This window comes from Trachurus japonicus, chromosome 10, assembly GCF_045865225.1.
Source record: "Trachurus japonicus isolate A0001 chromosome 10, Traja_1.0".
NCBI classification, from domain to species: domain Eukaryota; kingdom Metazoa; phylum Chordata; class Actinopteri; order Carangiformes; family Carangidae; genus Trachurus; species Trachurus japonicus.
Genome location: NC_140916.1, coordinates 3,756,042 through 3,771,582, shown reverse-complemented (window position 1 = coordinate 3,771,582; position 15,541 = coordinate 3,756,042). Strand labels below are relative to the sequence as shown.

The 15,541-nt window shown below is 40.8% G+C and overlaps 1 protein-coding gene across 1 annotated transcript in view; it reads right to left on the bottom strand.

Annotated features, from left to right (window-relative positions):
• Positions 1-15,541, bottom strand: part of shtn3 (shootin 3) — a 43,129-nt gene that overhangs the window by 20,689 nt on the left and 6,899 nt on the right. Inside the window, 5 exon segments of the mRNA XM_085788896.1 lie at positions 782-876; positions 1,760-1,841; positions 1,955-2,052; positions 3,254-3,425; positions 4,398-4,492. Coding sequence (XP_085645022.1) covers positions 782-876; positions 1,760-1,841; positions 1,955-2,052; positions 3,254-3,425; positions 4,398-4,492 — 542 coding nt within the window.

Here is a 15,541-nt window from a genome sequence, read left to right as displayed (position 1 = left end):
GGTAAAGGAAGAGGAAGGAGGACGAGGGAGGAGGAGGAAGAGGGAGGAAGGGGGGGGGGGGAAGGGAAGTAGCAGGAGAAAGAAGAAGAGGAGGAAGGAGGAGGAGAAAGAGAAAGGAGGAGGGGGTAAAGGAAGAGGAAGGAAGGAGGAGGAGCAGGAGAAGAAAGAAGAGGAGGAGGAGAAAGAGGAAGGAGGAGGAGCAGGAGAAGGAAGAAGGGGAGGAAGGAGGAGGAGAAAGAGAAAGGAGGAGGGGGTAAAGGAAGAGGAAGGAGGAGGAGCAGGAGAAAGAGGAAGGGGGAGGAGCAGGAGAAGGAAGAAGAGGAGGAGGAGAAAGAGGAAGGGGGAGGAGCAGGAGAAGGAAGAAGAGGAGGAAGAGGAGTAGAGGGAAGAGGAAGCAGGAGGGGGAAGGGGGAGGATGAAGAAGAGGAGGAGGAGGAGAAAGAAGGAGGAGGAGAAAGAGGAAAAAGGAGGGGGAAAGGAAGAGGAAGGAGGAGGAGCAGGAGAAGGAAGAAGGGGAGGAAGGAGAATCATCATCATCATCATCATCATGTGGTCATGTGACTCCGTCCCTCCCTCTGATTGGCTCCTTCAGGCAGCTTCATGTTTCAGGTCAATAAACCAGATTCAGGACGTTTCATTAATTAAAACAACAAGACGTTCACACACCTCTACACACTCTCTCTGTGTGTGTGTGTGTGTGTGTGTGTGTGTGTCTGTGTGTGTGTGTGTGTGTGTGTGTGTGTGCGTGTGTGTGTGTGTGTGTGTGTGTGTGTGTGTTTACCTCGTGTGCGTACGTCTCAGCTTTGACCCTCAGACTCTGTTCGAGGTCGAGCTGCTCCTTCATCCCGTCGTACTCCTGAGCCGCCATCATGGACACTAGTGGACACACACACACACACACACACACACACACACACACACACACACACACACACACACACACACACACACACAGAACAACAGGTTTACATTCATTCATTCTGAAATGCTAACTCACACTTAGACTGACTTTATTTCTCACTAAATACAAAAAAACCCCAAAATTTCTTGTTTTTCTTTCAAATCTGTGACTTTTTTACGTCAAAAAATGATTTTTCTCATCAATGTGTAAATTCAAACCAGAAAACTTTGAGTTTTAAACGTGTTAACTCCTCCATCCCGCTATGGAATAACATTTTTATCATAATTAAATAACTTAATAAATGAGTCCTGAAACAAATAAATGGGATGATAAATAGATAAATATGTATAAAATATATACAAATAGGAGTATTAGGGCCACATTGAGAAATAAAAATATCACAAACTTCGAGAATAAAGTCATAAATTTACGACTTTATTTGTATAAAATGCTCGTGTTTGTTCTCATAATGCTATGACTTTTTTCTGGTAGGAAATGTACGACTTTATTCTCAAAGTTTGTGTTAGTTTTTTCTCAATGTGGCCCTAATACTCCGTCGTAAAATACATATTAAAAGTTAATTAAATGAAATATAAATTCATAGATTAATATATTTTTTTTAATTTTTAAACAAAAATATTACGTTAGGAAATAAAAGTATCAGGAAATGAATCAATGAGGCATTAGGAAATAAAAGTTTCCTGAGAAAATAAAAATGTTGTTAGAAAAAAAATGTATTTAGTTTACTTTTAATATTTATTTGTATATATTTCATACATATTTATCTATTTATCATCCCATTTATTTATTTCGGGACTCGCTTCATATTTATTTCTTTATGTGTAACGCTTCTCTCACCTCTGTTGAATCTCTTGATGGTTTTGTTTTGCTGCTCCACAGTTTCACGCAGCTCCTTGGCCTCGGCCTGCTCCTTCTCCGTCTGCAGGAGGATTTATTCATTTTTATATTTTATTTATCTAATTACAGTATGTACAGTATGTATCTGAGCCTTTGTCACCTCCTCCTCCTCCTCCTCCTCCTCCTCCTCCTCACCTGCAGAGTCAGCTCCTCTATCCGTCTCTGCTGGTCATGAACCTGACAGACGAAGTTCTTCTTCTCCTCCAACAAGCTGTTCACCGTCTCCCTCAGCTCTGAAAAATATCAATATCATAAAACAAAATGACACAACCAGAACACATTTAGTACATTTCAGAAAACAAATTAACAAAACACTTTTACAAATGTGTTTCGGGACTTGTAAATGTGTTCTGGTAATGTAATGTAAATGTAATTTTGTTTTATGATTTGTAAAAATGTTTTCCAAGATGTAACTTTGTCTCAAGCTTTGTAAAAGTGTTTCACATTTTATAATTTTGGTTTGCACCTGTAATACAGACCACTTTCTGTTGGCTTGGAAAACTGGAAATAAATAACTTAGAGTTCTTAACTACAGTTCCCGACTGGTCGTGTAGGTCTGGGCTGAAAATATATGTCAAATAAAAATATATAATAATAAAGACTTTATTAAGGACACAAACCAGAGGTCCATAGTGACTAAAAGTACATAAAAGACAGACAATAAAAACAGCAATGCAACGATACGTAGTCATATAAAATGACTCGGGTCGTGTTGCACTGTGTGAAACGCACTCAATCGCCTGTTTTTTGGTTTTTCATCCGGGTTAGGGTCGGCTTCTCTGCTCCACTTTGTGTCGTCTCTACTGTTATGAAGCAGCTCACACGTATTGTCCAGTTTCAGTCGGATTAAGGCGTTGACATGCAGAAGAAAACCAGTTTCCAATCACATTATCAGGGTGTTTTAGTCGAATACTGGAAATCAACTCACAGTGAGACAGAGCTCTGGTAGCTGATGTCACCATGTGATAAATAATTTTACAGGACAACTCAAGCTTTTCCAGGACATTTGACTTTTTTTTTTCTCATTTTCAATGTGTCTTCCATGACTGGAAAAAAACGGTCAACCATTTTCCAGGTTTTCCAGGTTTTCCAGGACGGGTGGGAACCCTGACTCGGGTCGTGTCGGACCACGAGCTTCCCTTTCCTTTAATGAAACATGCCTTCTTGCTGGTTTTTGTCCGGTTCTCTGCTCCACTTTGTGTCGTCTCTACTGTTATGAAGCAGCTCACATGTATTGTCCACTAGTTTCAGTCAGATTATGGTGTTTACATGCAGAAGAAAACCAGCGTCCAATCACATCATCTGGATGTTTTAGTCGGATGTCGAAGGTCCGGTCTGAGTCGGACTAACGTGTTTACATGAGCTCCAGTCGTCCAGTTACAGTCGTATAAGGTCATAATTAGTTTTTTTCACACGTGTTGTGTTGTACTGTACCTTTAACCTGCTGCTGATACTGTGTGAAGGTGTCTGCGCTGCCGTCCGCGGCGTCTGCGTCTGTGTCCGTCTCCATGGCGATGCAGTCCGAGATGCTGGGCAGCAGCTCGTCCAGACACGGCCGGGACGACGTCAGGCTCAGGTACTTCAGCTTCCTGTTCTCGCTGTTGAGCTGCAGGTCAAAGGTCAAAGGTCAAAGGTTCAGAGTGGGAATAAACTGAGACAGGTGAACAGGGTAAAAATGTAAACCAACAGATTTCATCATGAAATTTCCCAAGTTTATCATTCACATTAGGACAAATATTTTTTGTATTACACGATTTGTCAAATTGTATGTTTAAATATGTAAATGAGGTGATATCTAATTAAATATGCGCTAATTTGCATACATTTCTAGAACAGAAATCTTAACAATGGATAAAGCTACTTTCAAAATTCTTGTTTTATTTTGTTGACACATTAGAGTCAAAGGTAGGATTTTGGATATCTCTTTTTATCACTCTGTAAATGAGAAAATACTGTCACCAGCCCTATAAAAGTCTAATTTTACCCTGTTTTTAGTAATAAAATGTTGTATAAATGAGGCTGTGAATGATTTATCAACAATCCCCTCTGTAAAAACCTTTAGAATATAGAAAGGGATCAAAGTGGAAGGTTTGGTGTCTGTAAGTGCTGCTGAAGTGGAGATTTCTAGCTCAGATTCCAAGTGAAAATCTGCTTGAAAGAAGTAAAAAGTGTCTAAAAACAAGCTACTTTTAATATGATGTGTCGTAGAAGTAGAATGAGATTTGTTTTGACTAGAAATGACATTTTGACTAGAAATAAGACAAATATTCTTGCTAAGATACTTGAGTTTTTGCAGTGTAATGCTGCATTAGCATCAAAACAAAAAAGGCTGAATAAAAAACAATAATACATACGTAGTCTAAGAAAAAAAAAAAAGGAAAAGTCAGGGGGGGAGGGGCCCACTTTAGTATTCTTTAAGGGGGCCCAGAATTCCTAGCAACGGCCCTGTGCAGACTCATCCTGACTCAACTGTTCACACTTCATTGGCCTGACACAGCTAATCCCACAGCATTGATTACTGAGTGTGTGTGTGTGTGTGTGTGTGTGTGTGTGTGTGTGTGCGTGTGTGTGTTGTGACCTTTGTAGCCAGGGCCTCTGCATTTTCCCTGCACGACTTCTCGATCTCCAGCTGAGTCTGCAGAACGCTCACCTCCTCGATCACCATCTGAGACACTGAGAGGAAGACAGGAAGTTAGAGCTTTTATTTTGAAGGGCTGATCGATGAGAAGATCTAAATTAAAGGTCGGTGTCGGCCAATCAGAAGCGAGGAGGCTCCTGTTTTACTGTATTTCTTTGTTTTCCTGCTGAAGCTTCTGGAATAAAATATAAAATGGAGTCGACGATGTGACTCACATTCGACACCTTTGATCTATTTATTTCTGGTGTCGGTTGCATAGCGACAGGATGATGATGATGACACGATAAAGAAAGAAAAAAAACCAAAAACACCTGGTTTTTTACACATGAGCGTCACCACAGAACAAAGTGGAGTTGCAACCTGTCACCACAGTCTGGTTATTTTAAAACGACCCAGATATGAAGAGTTTGGGGAAACTCGACTCCGACAGAATCAGCATCCTCTCACATCTTCATCCTCTTCTTCTTCCTCCTCTGTGCCACTTTTTTGACTTTCATGATGAGAAATTACAATGAAAACCCAAATAAATCTTCATTATTACACTCAGTGTCGTCGTTTTTACCAATTAAGACTTTCAGTGTTTCTGCACCAAGACACCATTTGGTCTAAAAACCTCTGTTTAGACGTTCAGGCATCGAAACGATAGAAACAACGTCTTTACACATCAAAAAGAGACGTTCGGCAGCGGGAGAGAGAGAGAGAGCTGTCATGTAAAGCTGTATAACTCTACAGTACATGCTATGATTCTCTCTCACTCGTCATATTGCATCACGTCATGGTCTCAAGCCTCTCAAGTCACTTTGAAACCCATAATAGCAATATATAAGCAAGCAATAAAAATTATGGATCAAAAACCAATGAGATGGCACCACTGCGGCATCCTGAGAAAACACAACCTTCTTGCATTTGAAAACTTTATAATTTACTGTAATATCAGACTTGTTTTTAAATGTCTTCATAATTGTGTATCATCCCTGTTTTCTGCACTGATAAAAAGACGCTGTAGCTCAAGCCGAGTGAACACACGAGCCTCCCACAATGGCGACTGCATTGTCCCCAAGTGTACAACATCATTTGGACAGTCTGCCTTCTCAATAAAAGGGGTTAACCTATGGAACACGTTACCCACTCACCTGAAACTGGAGACTGACACAAACTTGTTTAACAGAGGACTAAAAGCATGGTTAAACAATGCTCACATGTATAAATATGGACTTTTTTATTGTTACTATTTTTACTGTTAGGATCATGATTTCTGTTTGCTCAATCTCCTCTCGTTGATCTTGTGCTCTGTATTTTTTAGTATGCTACTGTCATGATTTTATCTCATACTGTTGATAATATGTTCTGTATTTTTAGAATAGCCGCCTATGGACTGGTGTTGAAAATTAGCACATGTGCTAAACACACTCAAAGCAAAGCATCTGTTCCGTCCACTGGAACAGTCTCAATGTATTTGTGATGTCCATATCAAATAAATAAACATAACATAACATAACATAGCTGGGTGTGAATATTTATATATTATATTGTTGGAGGAACTTAATGAATAGATTCTTTGTCACACCCAAATCTAGGAACAATGAAAACCTTGAAAAAATGTGCAGATACAAATGTAGAGCTGTATTTTTTGGCTTTGTCCTAAAATCATAACATTTTGGGATGTTCAGCTCCTAGTTATTGTTAAAGGTTTGCGCTATGATGTATCTAAGTCATGTAGTATGTTACTGTATTTTGGCAACATGACAGGGAAGGTTGTGGTAAAAGAGGACAGATCTTTACTGAACATCTGAGTAGCAGCTTGTAAGAAATCTTACAATATTAGTAGCCCTCACACAACAGAAAGGAGTCAGTGGATGAAGGTCAGAAGCTCTGATCACCCTGATTAACCCTTTACATGGATCTGGATTAGGCATGCCGGGCATTTCCAGTAATTTTCTAACCAAGTAACCGAGCCTGGTCCTATTCAAGTAACCCATTAATAAAAATACTGTATGACTCATATATGCGCTCTGTCCATCAGACAGCGCATTGCTGACACACAGCTTCATCAGACAAAATAATAAGAGTAGAGACTGGAGTTTAAGATGCACATATGAGTTTATGAAATGGCACACGGGTCCCAATTGGACCGGCTTGACTGCGTTACAACGTTACAAACACACCGGTGGGGTCGATGTAAAGGCTGAAATGTCCCGCTTTCATTAAAAAAAGAAATATGTTGCTCTCATTTTCTGTTCCGGAAATAGACGAGAAAGAGCGCGACTAAACACCCCCGGCATTGCCGACAATGAAATAATCCTAGGTTAAAGCAGAGCGATCCGGTCATTTTGGCTAATGCTGCGTTCCAGGCAGGCTTTTGAAACCGCAAGTTACAGCTTCAAGTCACAACTTACGACTTTGTAGCGTTCCAGGCAACCCACTCGTGTTTTTCCGACCTGTTTTACCGGTGAAAGTCACTATAACGGCCACTCGTAACTTCTGACCCGTGAACTCGTACCAGATCGAACTGGTACGACTTCACAGGTCGGAAAAACACGAGTTACGAGTTGCCTTGAACGCACCATAACTTCTTGTCAGCCGATGGAGTTAGCAGCCCCCGCCCTCGTCATGGATCTATTGGTCCTCGTCCCTACGTCACCACATTCAGGTGCATCCCTTGGCTGCACACACAGAGAGGACTGCCCCTTTATGCCGTTCTCTCTCCTCATTGGATAAAGGTTGTAGGATACAAGAAAAGTTTTCTCTTCGGCTCAGAGCAGAGCAGAGGGACTGACAGACCCGTGTTTCAGACCAAACACTCTATAGAAGTGATTGCTGTCGGAAGATACAACTATTTAAGACTTATATTAACACAAACATTCCGCTTACTTCTGCTTTAAAGTAATTTCTATATAATCAGTCTACATTTTAGTCATAAATATTAAAAACATACTCTTTTTGGTAATAAAAGAAGAGTAAAAGGTTAAAAAAAAACTGAATTCGCCAAAATCAAAGCGGGAAAAAGGGAATTTCCAAAAATTAAAACGGAAAGAATGGAATTTCAAATCAGAGGTTGTTGTGTAGGCTACGACCTCGTGCTCCAGGCTGCTGAGGCTGTGTTAGTGCGTTACGGCCGACAGACAGACAGACAGGAAGCTTCCTGTCAACACTGATCCATTAACAACCGAGTCCTGGTCCTGATGAACGAGCTCTAATGGGATTAAAGTCTCTGAGAACAGCAGCAGCAGCAGAGAGAGAGGCGTCCATGTTGGTGCTGCTCTCAGAGCCACACGGCTTCACGGTAACGTCAGCTGGTATTTATAACACTGGGGGGGGGGGATAAATAACACAACATCATCATAAATAAATAACACACCACAGTTAAAACAGGCTACAGATTCATATCAGTGATGTAAACGCTGTCAGAGCGGCTCCTGTTTGGTTGGAGGTTAATGTTACGTCACCTCTGGTTTTATAAACATGACCTGCTCCTTATTTCTGATGACTCATCATGACTCACTCCCCTCTCCCTCCCCCACTTGTTCTACCCGTCTGACACTCAATAATCAATCACAATTAAGATGTTTCCAATGTTTCACCAGGACTCAGTTTGGTCGATGAGCCACTGTTTCCTTCCTTTTCTCCTTCGCAGTGTTGGATGCTTTGGGTTTAAACAAACTGACTGTTTGAGATCAAGACGCTGAAGAATAAAGGTTTAAAAAAAAGAAGTCTGAATTAATCAATAAATAAATGAATAAAGTAAAGATCTATTCAAGAAAAATAATAATTTTATATCATTTTATGATACGAGTTAAAAGAATAGTTCACCCAAAATTCAAATTGCACTCATTATCTCCTCCCCCTCATGTGGACTATGGGCTGGGAGAAGTTTAACGGAGTAATTCGTGGCTTCTCTGAGTTACAGGGGGTCTCGGCGTAGCAGTGCATGTCCATGTAACGGCTGCAAATGGATACCAACTGTCTTCGTAACAAAAAGACACACCAAAAAACATCCAAAATCTCGCGAGATTTGGATGGACCAGGAAGAGGAGCTTCCGCTACAAAACAAGCTTGAAATATAGACTTATTTAATATTTTTCGGAACAATTTCGCATTTCGGGGCTTCAATACAAGACGGACATTACATACGAGCAGCATGGAGGTATTTGGATGTTTTTTGGTGTGTCTTTTTGTTACGAAGACAGTTGGTATCCATTTGCAACCGTTATATGGACATGCACTGCTACGCCGAGACCCCCTGTAACTCAGAGAAGCCACGGAGGACTCTGAAACTTCTCCCAGCCCTTAGTCCAGGCTCTGTGTGTGTGTGTGTGAGAGTGTGTGTGTGTGTGTGTGTGTGTGTGTGTGTAGCTGAGTGTGTGTGTTGTGTAGCTGCACCGTGATGCAGCGATGCGTTCAGGGCACAGAGCCGTCAGTGTCTGAGCTGCTGCAGCGTCGCTCTGCTCTGTATCGATCTGGTCTCTGATCACAGAGTCGACTTCATTTAGAGATTCACCGACTGACTCAAACCCACAGAGAGACAGAGAGAGACAGAGAGACAGAGAAAGAAAGAAAGAAAGAAAGAAAGAAAGAAAGAAAGAAAGAAAGAAAGAAAGAAAGAAAGAAAGAAAGAAAGACCTCAAGAGTCCATTCAGGTCTCTACAGGACGACTCTCTATTTGTAATAGAGTGGAAGCACCTTTCACTGTTTTGAATGCGTGTTAAAGGTGTGAAAGTATTTTGTATGTATTGTCTTGTGTATGCAGCGGCTCCGAGCCCAAAACTAATTTCCCTTCGGGACAATAAAGTACAATCCAGTCCAATCCATCACTGGAAAAGTGGAACAGACTAACGAACAAAAAAACGTCTAAACCAACATAAACGATGATGTTTGTTGGTCTTGTACAGAGCTCATTCATAAGGCATGACTCAGCATTCATACACTGGGTTACTGTGTGGATAATGAACTGTTCTTGTATTTCCAGGTGCATTTAGGGAACTTTTATTTTGAAAAATAAAATATTTTGAAAAACATTCAGAGTTTGTTATTCCACAGCAGTGTTATTAGCCGATGTATGAATGCTGAGTCATGCTTTATGAAGCCGTCATGAATGCATTAGGAAAAAATTAGGAAAAAAGTCTTATGAATGTGCTCTGAGTGAAGTGTTACCAGCAAACCTGCAGCTCCTGTGGTTCTGGTCAGAGACTCTGGACGGACTGAGATTCTGATTAAACTGTGAAAACAATAACGATGCATCATTTTTCTTTTTAATTTTCAGACGATATTTTGTTTCCTCGTCTCCTGCAGCATCTAAAGACCGAACCTCAAACAGAGAGACCAACGTCTTCAGTCTTTGAACCAACAGATCTTATGAGTCTGATGCCGATGAGCTGCTTCAGACGGTGACCTCTGACCTCTGACCTCTGACCTCTGATGAAGCTCAGTGAGGAAACATGAGTGAGAGGAAGTGAGGGTGATGTAAGAAGGAGGAGGAAGAGGAGGAGGAGGAGGAGGAGGAGGAGGAGGAGGAGAGGAACCGCTGGATCAGAGTTTATTCCTGTGGACGAGCGTCAGTGCAGCGACTCGGTTCAGTCTCTTTAACCAACGCTTCATCGGCCGCCGCTCACACGGACGGGTCACAACCACGCTATTTATAGCTCTGGTGTTTTATTCTGCTCTGGTTTTAGTCTGAGGAACCGGCAGCTGGTGGCGCCACGAAGGACACGACGGAGGATCGATCGATCCTGGATCGTTAGCCAACACCGAGAGAGACGACCACAGACCGACTGTACTGTACGTCTTTATTCTGCTACGTGGGGCAGAGCTTCTAATCTACATCATGGGGAAAATTATTATAAATTCAGTCACAGTCGTTAATTGTTTTGTTCTTTTTTTTGCTCCAACAAAAGTAGAAATCAGCAAAAATTTATATTTAGTCACTAAATATTTTGATGCTATTGCTTAAAGAGGAACTTAATCGAACGTATGCGTACAAAACACATTGTGTACGTTTGAACACAAAGGGAGAAAACTAGAAGCTCATTTCGTCATTTCACCATTATCATTATTAGTATTTATTGAAAGGCCCGTATTATTTTTCCCTTTTGCGATAACTGCTTGTTGGCTCTTTTTGAATTTTGTATTTTTGTTACAATAAAAACTTTAAACTGATCATGGAGCCTTGGAGTTTTTGGACGCGTCATAAAAAAGCTTTAACTTCCTCAGCGGCTGAAGTTTGTTGAAAAACAGCCGTAACATCGAGTTTTGCTCTGCCTCTCTTCAAAAGTTTCCACCGTCGCTCCGACAGTGACTCCGTCTGGTCTGTGAACTCGTCTACAAGCGTCTCTAGCGGTCACGTCAATATTGCATCTAGCGCACGCTCGCGTTGTTTGCAGCAAGTATATCACAGACCATTACTTTAAATGTTCTTTCTAATGGGGAGTGGGAAAGGGCACAGACGGCTCCTTTAATCAGGGTTCCTACAGCTTAAGCCAAGTTAAATTTAAGACTTTTTAAGACTTTTTTAAAGCCACTTGAAATAAAATTTAAGACCGACCTGCAGAAAAAAGAAAAAAAAACACCACATCAATTACATAAGGTTAGGGACAATTTTACCCACTTTCCTATGTGGTCCAAGGTAAAGTGACTGCTACATGAACATTGGATTGTGTCTCTTTCCAGCTGTCCTTTCAAAATAAATGCATAAAAAGTCCGGGAAAAAAAACCCCACTGACTCGGGAGCTGGAGGCGGTGAGAAATTTAGCGTTGACGGCCGCCACTAAAACTTCTCTATGTCGGAATTTTACCAATTATTTCGAGATTTGACTATTTACAACCATAAAATACCGCTTACCATGTGTTAACATTTTTAAGACGTTTGAAAAATTGATTTAAGACATTTTAATGCCAATTAAGGCCTTGTTTTTAGATTAAAGGGATAGTAGCATTTTTTTTAAAGTGGGGTTGTATGATCTCCAAATAGCCCCTAAGTACTTTAATTGCAGTAGAAGACTCTCTGCACTCCTCCCGTGAGCAACGCCAGCCCATAATAGCCCTGCCCAGAGATTTACAACATACATTGTTGTGAACAGACCCAAAGAAACGGCCTATTTTCGTGGCCTAAAAGAGGTTTTACCTGAAAAAAAAATACACAGTTCCATTGTTCGCTATAATATAATTTTTTCCAGCCCTTCAAAGTGCAGGAAAAACACAGTTTTTATTTGGACCTAACCAACCTCCGGCCCAGGGTTAGCGCCCGCCGATCAGCAGTTGGTTAGGTCCAAATAAAAACTGCGTTTTTCCTGCACTTTGAAGGGCTGGGAAAAATTATATTATAGCGAACAATGGAATCAAATGGCGTTGCTAACGGGAGGAGTGCAGAGAGTCTTCTACTGCAATTAAAGTACTTAGGGGCTATTTGTAGATCATACAACCCCACTTTAAAAAAAATGCTACTATCCCTTTAATGAATTCAATGCCTTTTAAGACTTTTTAAGGATCTGTAAGAACCCTGTTAATGTTAAAGGTTGCCGGCCGCCCCCTGGTTAAACAGAGCTGAGTACAGAGTCTCTCATGTGATCTCCTCCTCTCAGCTTCATGAAGTCTTCCCGTGGTGTCTCTCTGCTGCTCGGCCTCAGGCAGATCTCCTCCATATTGTTAATGTGAGCTGTAACACTAACCCTCACTAAGCTGTGGACAATAGGAGGCTAACGCTGCCTTCAAGTGCTTCTCTTAATCCTCCGGAGTTTTCACCATCGTTGTTGTTGTTGCAGCGATGACAAACTGAACCCTGAGTCAGTGAAGCAGCCGTGGTTTAATCTACACCTGACACACACACACACACACACACACACACAGGACTATAATTACTGCTTCTTTTGTCGAGTCACATGCGACCACAAACTGTCAAAAACAACGAGGTAATGATGATAATGTAACCATGGAAACAGCCGTGTGCAGAGTAAACCCCTGTTAAGTCAACACCTGGTTCAAGGTGACACAGTTTGAGTTGAGGTGTCGCTCGAAATCACAATATCTGCCCAAATACTGACAATATAGGATGTTTTTTTGTGTATAATACATTATTATTAGTAGTCGTAGTCGTATTTAAGGCGGGGTATCGCTACTGATTTATTGGATTGATTTGATTCAGATTCACATATATATCAATTTGATTAGATATTTAGATATTTCTGTTTTGATACTAAAGAAATTTTCACAAAACTAATGTTGTACGACGAGGTGCATTAATAAAAATATTCACGTTTACATTAAATTGACCAAAAAGCAGTTTCATCAATTCACATTTATGCACATTTGACCCACTCCAGAAGTAGCAGTGCACTGGCTACATTAAAAGATCACTCTAAGGATTTTATTAATCGATATCAGATCTTTCAAGTGAAGATCGATATAAATCTGAAAATCTTTTTTTTAAACCCAGCCTTAATCATATTAGTATTACTTTTTTTTATTACACATAGTAGTAGTAGTATTATTATAACATCACTGGGTAGTCACAGTTCAGAGGAACCACCCACGGTGCTGAGATTTCCTTTTGTCAACACCTGCCCTTGAACTCACCACCACACATTCACATTTCTTTTCTCCTGAGTTATTTACAAGTGCAGGTTGTTGCTAAGGCTCCAGTGCAGTTTAAAGACTGAGTACACTACATCTATTTAATAATAATAAGTACAGCGATTGATCTGCTTTGTGCTCCAGAAATATCCAATATTCACTCTGGTGTGTGACCTACAAACAAACACAGTGCAACAACACAACAACAACGACCACACACGACAATAAAATCATTATAATTAGCCGTAGACAGAGTGACTGTAGGTCTGCTCCTCCTGCCGTGTCACCAGCCTGTTGGTCGGCCGTGTGCTCTCAGCGTGTAATTACTGTGTTTTCCTGCAGCAGCAGCACTTGAATGCGGGGAAAGTGCAGCCACGGGCGTTTGTGTGTGTGTGTGTGTGTGTGTGTGAGCAGCATCACAGTAGAGTGAGTAACTAGGCTGCTGCAGCTGAGTGGTATCACCGCTCGCCTGCAGCCACATGCTCCGCCGCCGCAGCATTAGACCGCCGCGGCACCGAGGGCTCGTGGGTAACCAGCCGTACGCTGCTCCCGTTTTATACCTGTCTCACCCAAAAGATACTATATTCTTCTAACTTAGCTTTTTGTGATCCTTAAAGCATTAATATAATGGTTCCCAACCTTTTTTTGGCTCGTGACCCCGTTTTGACTTCACAAATTTCTGGCGTCCTGTCAACCAAGATGTTTTTAGATGCTGCATTTTATTTGAACTCGTTTTATATTCGAGAAAGTGAAAGTATAGATACAGTTGTTTAAGATTGTGTGTGGTGTTTTAATTATTAATTTTAAAAAGAATAATAAATTAGGTAAAAAAAAAGGTATTTTTTGTTTTGTTTGTAAGTTGTTTTAGAGGTAAATGCAGAGACTGTCCCTGAAGGCAACGCGGCATCAGCGGTTTTGCATGAATTTCCCTCTAAAACAACTCTGTGTGGTAACGTTGTGTTATTATCTCATAGCGTGGTGAATGTGCAGGTCACTACTTGTCCACCAGAGCGTTGTGGAGTTGTTGGATTGTGTATTTGATGAGTTTGATGAAGGAAAACCAAGAAATCCCATGAGCCTCCGTAGTGTAGCTCTGAGCAGCTCACGGCTCTGCTCCGCCGTTCTAAAAATAGCTTGCACCGACAATTAAAGGTAACGACCCTACTGCTATGAATATAGGGGTTATGGCAATGGGCCAATTTGCCAAAAATGTTGAACTATCCCTTTAAGGTGTCTTGTAAATGAATTTTGATGATCCCCACGCAAATTACTGTCCCACAAATGTTTTTTTGACCATCTTTTTGAGGCCATCCTGGATTTCCGACTATGAAAAATGAAACATTTAAATCTATATAGCTCCTGAACTATACATCCAGAGACAACTGAACTCATTTTCTTTTTGTCGTAGCATGAGAATTTCGTTTTGATGGAGATTACCATGATTAAATTGCGTATGGTACATAAAAAGTCAAATAAACAACATTTTTTATTTTTAAAAAATGTCCAAATTTGGTCACAGGAACTCCTCCCACATGCACACCATTGATATATTTTCTCTAACTTTTATATTTTTACAATTTTCAAGATGTGAAGTAAACTAATGTAGTGGACTTCTTTTATTTCTGTGCCTTTTTCTTTCACTTTGCTGTGTGAGTTTCTCTGCAGAACTTTGTGCACATGTGTAACATCTTTTTTTATTTATTTATTTATTTTTTACCTTGTTTCTTATCTGGGATGTTATGAAAGTAACTCACTCTATCTTATATTTCAGAGTCTGACACTCGGCTCGTTCTGCTGCTCTGCCTTAATACAAAGCAGAAATCACAGAGTTGTCGTGAGGACGCGTCTCCTCCGTCTTCCTCCGCAGCTGAACAGAAGAGATGAGGAGACGAGTGCAGCTGCAGCACTTTAACTTTTCTCTTGGTTTTCTGTGCTGAAGGCAAAGAAACCACTCGACGACGCTCTCTTAAACTTTCTGAATCAGCTCCTCCTCCAAAAAAGAGAAGAGAAGAGGATGCATCAGACGAGTCTCTGTGTTTGTCTGCTGCAGGATTCAGACGTGTTCATCTGCTTCAAGATTTTCATGTCTTGAACTTAAAGGGCAGGTCATTAGGGATGTCCCGATCCGATATTGATATCGGATATCTGTCCGATATCAGCCAAAAAAACGAATATCGGATTATATCGGACTGCATCTAAAATCTCCGATATAAACACTCCGATAAAAGCAGTCCATTATAATAATAAACGGTAAATGGCATGCGCTATATTGCTCTAAATGTACAGTTCAAATTAACCACCGACGGGGTCAGTGGTCAGATTCTTCTGGAGGAAGACCAGCTGGTCCACATGTTGTGCCGTGTTAACAGTGCTAAAGCCAGAATTAAATTAACAATGCTAATTTCTGTTAGCCCGTCTATGGGTTTTTACATTATACGTTAGCATTAAGCTAGCATACTTTATGCTTAGTTTTGATACTGGCTGTGTGTGTTTTTAACGTTGTTTCAAACTATGTGGGTTTG